Source organism: Cyprinodon variegatus, unplaced genomic scaffold (assembly GCF_000732505.1).
Source record: "Cyprinodon variegatus isolate N-32 unplaced genomic scaffold, C_variegatus-1.0 Scaffold1792, whole genome shotgun sequence".
NCBI lineage: Eukaryota > Metazoa > Chordata > Actinopteri > Cyprinodontiformes > Cyprinodontidae > Cyprinodon > Cyprinodon variegatus.
In genome coordinates this window covers 54718-66318 of record NW_015152245.1, presented here as the reverse complement: position 1 = coordinate 66318, position 11601 = coordinate 54718, and the positions used below count along the sequence as shown (strand labels likewise).

Here is an 11601-nt window from a genome sequence, read left to right as displayed (position 1 = left end):
AGGAGTATTTTAGGTTTTCCATGATTTCCAGGAAGGATCATTTCGGCACCTGACGGGTTGCTCTGTTGAACTGCTCTCCTTCCACTAGTGGCTGATAGGAAGCTGTGGTTGAACTGGTGCTGTTAGAAAAAGATGAAATTAGTCAGAGCAGGTCTGGAGAAAGAGGAATAAACCTTAGCGGCGTGTGTTTTAGTCTCCTCAGGGTGAAGCGGAGGCTGCCAGCTCTTGGTGTGGCGCCTAGCACTCTGCGGCGTTTCCTTGGATTTGTGCATCTATTCCTAGAGGTGTAATTAGAGGGACGCACATGAAGTGCTCCTTTAACAGCTGCACTGTGTGTTCTGTTTTCCTTCGCGTCTCGTCCTTTCTAATCATCCTCAATGATCCTTGACTTGATTATCGGGTACGTTGCCAGTTTGAGAAATTCCCCGTGTTTCCATGCCAGACATGTTGAGGATCTGCTCTGACTAACTGGCACTAGGTGGAGTGATTGATTCAGCCTTCAGCCTCTCCTCTCTGGCCTCTTCAACCTCTGCTGCTTAGTGCAGGATTCCCAGCACAGATGAACAGATCAGCTGGAATTCATAATACTTAGTTTCTAAAATCCTTCTTCCAAAAATGTTTAAAAAATCATTATTTCTGCTCTTTGCTTCAAACTCCTGTTTGAAGCAAACATCATTTGTTTAGATGTTTCTATTTAAACTCATGAATCAGTTTGTTTGTCTTTAAAAACATTTGATTCTCCATCAATGCTTTTGGGGAAGAATCGGTCAGAAAGGTTCAGGATGAAGCTGGAAGGTTTCATCTCAGCATGGTTTTAATGTGTGATTGACCTGCATGAAGGTCGACCTGGACGTCATGGCCGCTCTGGCTTCTGCTGCCTCGTTTGGACGCCGCTGGAGTTTTATGGCGTCTCTCAGAGTATTCTGTTTCCCAGCGCCCCCTGGTGGTGCTGGTTCAGGGCTGGCCGTGACGTCAGCGGGCGCTCAGAGCCAGAACGTCATTCAGCGTCGCTGTAGCGATGAACTTTGAACTTCTGGAGATGTTATAGAAGTAATCCAGCTCTGCTTTTAACGCCCTCATGTGACCAGCTTCAGCCTCTCTGTGGCGCTCTCCTCCGTATGACTCTGGAAACTCCTTGTACTGATGGAATATCTGTTCACTCTATAGCTACGTTTCCATTGAAATCTGAAGAAACGGATTCAATGGTTTAACTGATGGAGAGAAATCTGATCAGCGATGAAGTAGAGCCCAGACTCCGCCCCTCGCCATGAGTTCAGTCAGCATCTCCTACTTCAGCATTTTTCTGAGAAAGGTTTTCAGATCGAAGCGTTTGTCCATCCTCATCCTGTCATTACCTTCTTCAGTCTCATAAAGCGTGTTTGTTCAGCCATCCCTCCTGTTCTGAATATGGAAGGATATCCCATCAAAGCCTGGGGTCATGGCAGATGAATCAAGGCTGGATTTCTCCCCACACCAAACTGTCCCATAAACCATAGTCCTGGTTTAGTAACATGCCGGCCTAATGAATAGCTGTGCCTGTCGTGTCTGACCATGGAGGCAGCTGCGCCATGAGGGAAGCTATCCACGGTGTAATAACTCTGTCTCTGCATCTCACTGATGTGTGAAAGAACCAGGCGACCGACGTGCACATGTTGAACACGAGGGGAATTCCCACACACAAGCGGCCTGACGCAGCCACAAGCTGCCCGCCACACATTGGGCTGGATTGAGCCGTGTCTTCACACCAGTGCAGTAATTAGCACTCACAGCTGCCTGCCTGTGATTTACTGTCCCTCCTCTGCAGGGACAGCAGCCGTCTTCTGGAAACACTGAAGCTTTCTGTTCATCAGGAGATTTAGTGGAGCAACAGTTTGATTTAGACGCTGCAATAACGGGTTACGCCCTGAGGCGCTCCGTCCGTCCGTCCGTCCGTCTGTTCTCATCTCTAATAAAGCTACGATCATAAACCACCTGGACCCAGAGAGGTTTTCTACAGGGGGCGCTATAACTTCTAAAGAGACGTATATAAATAAACAATTAAATGTTCACTAAGGCATTACATCAGTATATTTACATCAATGCCACCAACTAAAAGCAACATTTATAAATGTTCTGCAAACTGGTTTAAATCAGTCCTAGCTGTCTTTATCCATCAGATCCTGACGTTTGAAAAAGGAGGCAGGGAAAGCAGGATAAAGCCTTAGCCTCGCTGCATGAACTCTTCCCATCCAGGAAGCTTTTTCAATTAAAAATGTCAGAAATGGCGTTGAGCCTGCAACACCTGATACTGGCCTAAGCCTCTGAAAGGGGGAGTCGTCATTGTTGGCCTGGCTGCATGGGGACGAAAGAATCAACTGAGACCTGAGTCCATCTCTCCTTTACTAAGCGACGGACCTGTTATCCCGGTTCAGTTTGCATGTTTGGAAACTTGGAAACAAAGTCCAGTGGTTTGTTTCTAACTTTTTTGGAATGACTCTGACCTGGATGACTGAGAATCTTCACCATATTATCATCCTGATCCGGTATCCTGCCTGAGGAGACATTACTGCCTTCCACTGCGTTCATTTAAAAACATTTTAAAAGCCTTAGATGCTGATTTGATTTGTTTTGTCCTGTTTAAATGTCTAAACATCGCATCTCAAGATCTTTTTGATAACCATGAACAGTTGTTACTCAGTCAAATTTGACTTTAGATAAAAAACTAAGACATACTGAGACGTTCCTGATTCTCAGAGGGAAATGAAATAAATAAGATGAGCTGTGCGGTGTCTCTGTTTACTGACCAGCTTCTAGTTTTTAGCTTGTGGTTTGGAGGATTTAATCTCTGCTGTTTCAACTCTCTGTGAACTGCTTAGAAAACATGTTTGTTGTTGGGAACAGCCACCTTGCATGTGCCAGTGTGCCGTAGAAAGCTCTGTTCTTAAAACAACCCCAACAGGAAGTGTGCAAATATGTCAATGTTGGATCAAACTGGACCTAAGTGGAGTGTTTTCCGCCCGGCTGATGAAAGACCAAACCTTAGAAACAGTCATGCTTTGTGAACTCGACCGCTGCAGCGCCTGCATTTTTCTCAGCGCCGCTTTAAAGCCCAGCGACTTCTGGCCTGTTGCAGCGGCCGACGTTCCAGCATTAAAATATCAAACTAATGGCGGCCTCTCAGCGAGGTTGGCCGCAGAAAAACACCTTTTTTCATCCCTATTAATGTGTGAGTGCTCACAGGTGGGCCGCTGGTGGAGCGCAGAGAAAAACACAACCCTTGGTTTCAGCCCGCTGTACATGTAATGAGGCATGGCCGCCCCCACCTCTGCAGCTTTCATCAGCCAGAGAGACAAAGTGCCGCATATGCCAGAACCTTTGGAGGTTAACGCCAATAAGGCTGTTTGGACTGTCTAGAACATGCATCCAGATAGATTATTTACATGTGATCAGAGCACATTTTTACCAGCATTGTTTCCATGGCTAACAGAGCAGCTTGAACTGGGTGCCCCCCCCCTTTCAGCACGGCCTTAATGGGACACAGTTTGATCTTGAAGCTGGGATTAAACAGTCATCCAGGGTTGGACCCCGGGATCCCTCGCAGGGTACCGGCTCCCAGTTCTCCACTAGAGGAGCAGTGGCCTAGTGGTTAGGGTGTAGAACTTGGAATCCAGAGGTTCAGAGTTTGAGCCCCATTCCCATAGTCTGATAAACCAGATTAAATGGTAGATTAAATGTGTAATCTAGTCTGGCCCTGATGGACGAGACATCGGAAGATTGTTGATGGGAACAACCCGTTGTCTTTCAAACCATGTCTGTGCCTATTGGCCAACGCTCTGACCAATGAGATTCACTGACTGTGATGTAGGAAGTGTGACAGGAAGCTGGTGGGGGCGTGGAAACAAACAGCCTGTGGGTAAAACGGCGAATACGTCCTTCTATAAAATAAATGAGCGTAGAGCCTCTTCCTGCTCACGTTTCCACGGAAACCCAAAGTCTGATCCTTCCAGAACTGATTCCAAAGCTGAGTCAAACCAGAACTGTTCAATAAATGCTGCCATCTTCCTCATTGTGTTTTCTCCAGCATTGTGCAGCTTTGTCGTCACGTCCTCAAACCCCGCCCACTTTGCATCCAGACATTCAAAACACATCTCTGCGTTGTGATTGGTCGGCCAGTTCTAGGGCCTGGGGCATCGATCGAGGCTAGACCACTGCAGGCGAAGATGATTTTGGCCGCTGGCGGGTGGGACTAGTTTACTAGGCTGCTAATCCCACAGACTGCTACTCTGGGTTCCTGAGCAAGACCCTTAACCCCCCCACTGCTCCCCGGATACCGCTCAATGGCAGCCCACTGCTCCCCAAGGGGAGGGGTTAAACGTAGAGGTGAATTTCGTTGCTATGTACGTGTGACAGTGGAATGATAATAAAATGCTGTAAAAAGCTTAGCCAGGCTGCCATCCATTGTTTTATGGCTCTGCAGAGCAGAAGGCCTGGTCCACACCCACCCAAGGTGGTACCCAGAGTGAGGGCCAGAGGAGCCGAGGAGGCTGCAGGACGTCTGACGCCTGCATAGAGAGCAAACCACCACTCTGTGAATGCATGTCGGCCCACTGGTGCAGAGCAGATGTTTTCTGTTGTGATTGCCCGGGGAGGGACGCTACAGCTAGCAACAAAACAAAAGACTCCTTTTTGTGTGTGGGGGGGGCAAACATTTATGGAAGTGATTATTTAATTTCCCTGCTGTTTCATATGTATGCATGTCTCACACATGGCAAATTAGAGGTCATCTCCTCCATCACAGTGTGTGCCAGCAACCTTTAGCACTAAATCTTCCCAAATAGCTCGGTGAGCTCCAAGACAAGGTGTTATAAATAGGATGTGTCAAACCGTGCCCTGGCCAGCCTGTGGTTTCCCTCAAAGCCCGTCTTTTCCGCCGCCAAGTGGCTCAGCTACTTTTTAATTTGGCCTTCCTGCGGCCTAACCGACTGACGCCTTTGGTGAGCGCATCTGTATTTCAACACTGCAGCAAAATCCCCATTCCTGGGGCTCTGACACTCACCAAGCTGCAGCCTTGCTGAGCCCCAGCTCCATCGTCAACAGAAGAGAAACGCCGGCCCAGACCAGAAATCAGCAAGCAGAGAGCCAGAGGGCTAGGAGGGCAGGGCTTGGCCAAAACAGAGCAAAGGAAGACTAAAAGAAGGAGCGGAGCGTGGGTGAGGGAGGCTTTGAGAGCCAGAGGAAGCTCCCAGATAAACAGACCGCAGCGCCTCCATTCCTAATCACCCCGCGCTTCCGTTTCCAGACTCTATAATTAGAAGGGCCCCGTTCCTTTTTTCTCTGGATCCCCAGTTGACGCAAATGCTTCTTGTGGCTTGGCACCTCGTTTGGGGTGTGGGTTTGAAGAGTTTACAGGCCCTGGGCCTTAGCTCTGCCTCTCTGGTCGCTGTGATACAGCATGAAAAACTAACCACCGTCCTCTGAGCCCCCCCATTCCACCTCTGCATCATGTTGGATGGGGGGAGAATGAGTTAGCTAAATGTGTTAGCCGTGTAATGTTTCTTTTTACGGTGTTTTCCATCCACTCTGCACATCTCCCCCCCTCCAGCCTCCTCTCCATCCAATCGACGGCCCATAATGAAAACTGCTCTAACAGGACCGACGGTCCCAGAGCAGCAGGGCTGATCCTCTCAGTACTACCGGAGTCTCCAGGATGGACAGTCGTCTCCCTCTGGGTCTGAGCTGGGCTAGCCAAACCAGTTCAGAGCCGGTTTGTTCTGGTGTGGTTTGCTAAGCATGTTGTTTATGGTGACTTTCTGCCGTTTGACGAGTCTGAACTGTAATGGGGCCAAATGAATGAGCCTGTCGGTGCTGAGCTGTGGTTCAGGGTTTCTCTGGTTCTCCGTGTGCGTGCACACAGCCGGCAGGACTCCTCATGGATAGATGCTGCAGCGCTCTCTGTTCCAGATGCTTATCATCCTCTGCAGCCCTGCACTTAGCCCGACCCAGCTATCAAAGCTGACTTTTATGACAGCAGCTGGTTTAATGGACATGTTTGTTTGCTTTAAAGGCACAATTGCTCCGTCACACTGTCTGCCATCTTTCCTGCTGCGCCGATGGTCGCTGACTTTATGTGGTCCAAAGCAGAGAAGAAGAACCTCCTGACTTTCTGATCAACGCCTCCTTAGCAAAGTATTGAGATTACAGCTGATCGTCATGTCAGAGAACTTACTGCTGCTCAGGCTGGTACCACATATGTTGGACATCTGATGTAGCTTTAGTTTGGTAAACTGACAACAGATACTGAGGTGCATACTAAGTTCTTTTATTTGCCAGAGTACCTTTTTACTTTATTACTTTGTTGAAGTATTGCAGTTCTGTAAATTGTTATATGTAGCTGCTGAAGATCAGCTGGAGGCCCACGGGCCGCATGTGGCCCGTCACAGGCGGCCACGTCGGACAGTAGAGGAGTAAACGAAGCGGCTAAAGCTGCCAGATGATCCCTAATGCCAGAGCAGTTTGTGAAGATCGGCTGAAATCAAAGGTTTCAGTTTCCTCTTTTAAAGACGTGATGAAACGGCTCCCGCCTACAGGAAGGACTGAACCTAAATGTTGAATAAAAGGGATTAATAAGAATGTTTCTTGTGCCTCAATATGTCCTTTATAATAATAAATCATTTCTATTGCCTGTTTACGTCATTTTAATCAAAACAGAATCCAGCAGTTATTCAGTTCATCACTAGTTTTCATTTCAGTCATTTATTGATTATTCTTGTTTTACTTTAACTTGAGCAAAAACACGCTGTAGTAGTACCTCTACCTCCTACCATAAGATCAACTTCATATTTCTGCTGCATTAAGTTTCATTTATATTTATTAGTTTTATTTATATTTATTCAACAGTTGGACTAAAACTACCTGATTTTGAAGTACCTGTGACATCATAGACCGACTGGCTACTAGCCAGTAACTGAAAGAAGGAATTAGTTCAGCAGACATGAGTACTGACTCCTCATATCGGTTATTTCTGAGCTGTTCCAGCTCCACCAAGTCCTCTGCTGTGCTTTCATGCCTTCCTCTCTCCGCTCCGCTGCAGCGTGAAGCCCGGAGGTTCTGCACAGAGCGGCTCGGTTGAAGCCAGAGGCGATGAGCAACTTGGACCCAAACAGCTCCATCCATTGACCTCTGATGCCCAAATATTGATCTTTCTCCATTTATATTTTTTACAAGGAGAATAAAATTTCCCACACTATTAATCCCTTATTATGCTATCCTCCTTAAGCCTGTTATCGACACCAGCTCGTATACGACCTTAAAGAAAAGATGGTTTCCTAGATGGAGGTGTGGCTGATGCCGTGTCCTGATTGCAGGAATGCTTCTGGTGACCGCGGACACGCTGGGCCATGACTTCCACGTCTTCCAGATCCTCACCCATCCCTGGGCGTCCTCGCAGAGCGCTGTCCACCATCTCTATACGCTGCATCGTGGGGAGACTGAGGCCAAGGTCTGACACACACACTAACCCACTGCTCAGTTCACCAAGCAGACAGTGTTTCAGCAGCTAGCTTAAAATTCAGATCCTCTTTTAGCATCTTTAATTGTTAGACACAGCGGAGGAGCCTGGTGTCGACCGTTTTTCTGTTTATTGGCAGAGTCCAGTAAACATCTTAGAAACTCACCAACATGACTGGGCTGATGTTTATGCGCACCCATATGGGGGGGGGGGGGCAGTGTATGCCACATTTAAAAACATGAGGAAACAAAAGCTTCACGCTCAGTTATTCCGTTTCTCTCACTTGGAACGTTTCTCTAATAAATGATGGTAAATCAAATGTTTTTTGTAGAAGTAAAAATGAAAGGCATTTCATCCCAGCGCTGCGTGTCCCGTGACATCATCAATGACCCCCCACCCCCCCACCATGGACTGTTCTCCCTGCTACCCTCTGGGAAGAGGCTTCACAGCATTCAATGCAGGACCAGCAGGTTCTGCAGCAGCTTCTTCCCCACCGCCATCACACTGATGACACCAAACCAACAATACTGCAGATTTGCACCATAGATATTAATGCTCTGAACTTCCAGTTTTTATCCTGAACTGTTTACATTTGATCACTGCTGCATTTTATGGAATGGAAATGTTCATTTACTGTCAGGAAAGCTGTGCTAAATGACATTTCGCGTTTCATGTCTAGGTCATTTCTCTATGAAAATCCTAAAAGAGTTGAAAAGAGTATTGAGGCCTGGGAGGCTGGTGATTTACTGAATAATAAACAATCATTCCAGCCTCTAAATGAGGTCAACATGCCCACTTATGTTCAGGAATGACATGTGATGTTATGAAATAACTTTATATCAGGAAACGAGCGCAGCGCAAAGATCTGCTGGGACGGTGACGTCATCGGCCGTTATAAAAAATAATTCTATCTAAAAAACAAACCATAGTTTTATCTGCAGAAATGAAGCAGCTCTGAAAAAATAGGCTAGATCATTTGGATTCAATTTGGAGCTTAATGGGGGGATAGTTGACCTCTGGGTGACCTAAAAAATAATGTTTAATATCTCTGAAACAACAGCAGCACATATGATTTTATATTTAGCTGGTATTTATTTTTTAATTTTTCCTAATGACCATTTTAAATGCTTAAACCTGCCCTAAAGAAGCAATAACCATTCAGTCTATATGCTGAGTTTGTATGGTGTCAGTGGGGTGTCAGCTCCACGCAGCTGAAGCTCCTCCTACCTGATGATGTGTTCCAGGATGGAAACACTGCATCTGAAACGCAGAGCGATGAACTACCTGCTGCAGGAAATCACTGCGGCGTTACAGTTCATTTTCTGCCGCTAAGGTTATTGTTTTTGTTTATAGATGTATGCCTCAGCACATTTATATATATCAATATGGGGAAATTAAAGGTATAAAAATGAAATCTTCATTTTTAAAAATCTAGTTTCAGAAACTCAGGTTTTGATCATTGATGACACCCGCCCTGCAGGGGGCGATAATGAGCCTCATGCATCAACATTTATCTTCCTTTTCCTGCGACCAGCGCGTCGCATCAGATTAACAAACGTCAGTAAATAATCGTGGTGAAGCGGCTGCAGGCCACCTATGTGTTAGTGAGGCGCCTTCTGAGAAATAAAATCTGCAGAATTACCGTCCCGATTAGAGACTATGAGTCAGAAAGCGTTTATTGATAGAAACGGCTTTAGAGACGAAGAAGGAAAACTTTGAAGGGTCAAAGGTCAAGGATCTGCTGACTGAGAGGCCGAGCAGGAAAAACCAATCAGTGGGAAATCAATTACCAGAGCTGAGAGTTTGGACTGTTACAGGAAACTAAAATTAAAATAGTAAAATTATATAAAATAGAAATCATTACTGCTGTCCATCTCCAGGGCACGCCTGTCATCCCTTCATCATCGCTCCATCTCTCTCAGACAGAAACATCCAGATGTTAACGGATGAATTCAGAGCCAAACATCAGGATTCAGTGTGAGAACAAAGCCAAGCAGCCGCCATGGAGGAAAGTCTGAGCGTCAGAGAAACATGGCGGCCGATCAGCTGAGGCAGACGTTCTCTCTGTTCCACCCAGCAGCAGAGTTTAGTGACGATGGACAGAAACAACCATGAAAACCATGAAACTCTGGAACCTAAACATGTCTGTTAGTGGTCAGTTTAAAAAAAAAAGACTGCTTTGGTCAAAGAAATGATTTAGATTTAAAATGACGCATCGACCTGCGAAGGAGTCTGGTTTTCCTGCAGGAACCATATTTAGCATTTAAAGTTACAGCTAGATTATAAAGCTGTGTAACAAATAACTACTAATAATATCCGCCAGCAGAGCGCTTCAGAGACGGACTCTTCCTCACAGTCATCCACCTGATTCACACCTGGAGCTTCCTGTCCGGTTATTTATTAGGAGCTGCTTGTTGGAGCCTTTCCCCGCTCGGCCATCAGAGGCTCGGCCTGTTTGTTGGCGAGACGTCAGGAAACATTTGATTCTATCTGGGAAGGAAGGATGTGGCTGGTTAGGATTTACCCAGAGAGCTTCTCTCCAGAGTACGGAGCAGAAGACGAACAGAGGGAGCGTTGTTTCAAACCCCGACTGAACCGCTTGGAGAGGAATTCAACACGACGCTCAGATGATAATAGTGAAGTCTGAATCCTTTTAGTTCCAGGGAGGCTCTGCAGACAGATGTTTGTGTGAAACATTCAAGTTATAAATAGTTTTTCTGTCTCCAGTTGTAAAAGCAAACTCTACAACAAACACGCTTTCTGTTTCTTCCCGTTATCAAAAATCAGCACTGAGTGAAAGTAGAGAGCAGCTATCTAAGGCAAACACTGCGCTCCCACCGACAGCTTCGACTGTGGCATCAAAGATCTTACTCAACAGAAGTGCTTCAGGCCTTGTTGGGTTCAGGATTATTGACTGGGAAAACACACAGCCTCTCACAGGCCGTGTGCAGCTCGGTCCGCTGACCGCCTGCACACTGAGCCGGCTTTGATGTGAGCCGCCGTAAACAGCCGCAGCCCAGCGCCGGGTCCAGGGGTTATCACCGCATGCTCACTTCTACGCACACAGACACAGTGGAGAGCGATAAACTCTGCAGTTAGGTGGGTGGAGAGACGCCTTATCTGTCTCCAGCAACCAAACATGCGAGCGGCTGTCAGTGACCCGAGGCCAGGCAAACAGACCCGCTGCTGATAGCGGCTGGAAACGGGCTGAAGGCGCAGAGCAGCTTCAGCTCATCCTGAAGGTTACAGAGCAACTCCTTCTCTGTAGCTCCTGGCTGCAGGCCTGAAACATCAGCTGGAAAGCAGGAGGAGCGCCGCTGCTCTGTCTGACCTCTGCACAGCATTTAATCATCGTTCAGAGGAACAGGGTGAGCAGCTCACCTGTCGTCAGGTCAGAAATCAGGGAACGGCGGCTCCTAAGGTCCCTCCAATGCATCAACATCTCCTGTTCTGCAGCTTTTCGATGCCTCCCTGCTGCAGCAGCTGATCCCAGGGACTGAATTACCTTCAGCTGCCCTCAGGTTTAGCAAAGGTCTGCTAAACAGCCATTCATCTGACTCAGCTGCTGCTTCCAAACCTGGAAGGCCAGCGTTGGAGGCACCTGATCCAGACCACTCATTGGGTTCATCGCTGGTCTGCATGTTGGTTCCTGCTTTAGGCCCATTTAACCTTTGAAATATGCAGCATATTAGCTTGACAACCTGTAGAAACCTGAGAACAGGCTGTGAACATATATTCAACAGTTTTAACGTTTCCACTAAACAGCAGTATTTTTGTTCTCAGATGGTCCTGATGCATAAAAACTCCCTAAAAACATAAAAAAATACTCATTATGGTGCGTTTGAGGACAGCAGATGAAAAACTGCTGTTCAGGCTAATTCTGATACATTAAGAGAGATATTCATATATGTTGTCTAATAAACTGATGAGTGAAATAAAGGGAAGTCCTGAATGTTTTAGCTGGATTAGATTTGATCTAAATGTTCTTGAATGTTCCAGTAAAGCTGGAACAGTCCTCAGTTTGACTTTAGGACTGTTTAGGACCATCTGCCTGCCGGCCAAGTGAGGAGGCTTCTTCCAGACGTCTGAGATGAGATCTGCCAACCAGTCAGTCT

The 11601-nt window shown here is 46.8% G+C and overlaps 1 protein-coding gene across 1 annotated transcript in view; it reads left to right on the top strand.

The window, feature by feature from the left end:
• The window catches only part of LOC107104559 (breast carcinoma-amplified sequence 3-like), a gene marked incomplete at its 3' end in the record, with an annotated part of 84426 nt that overhangs the window by 19112 nt on the left and 53713 nt on the right, over positions 1–11601 (top strand). Inside the window, exon 8 of the mRNA XM_015404574.1 lies at positions 7344–7477. Coding sequence (XP_015260060.1) covers positions 7344–7477 — 134 coding nt within the window. The remainder of the gene's footprint in view (positions 1–7343; positions 7478–11601) is intronic.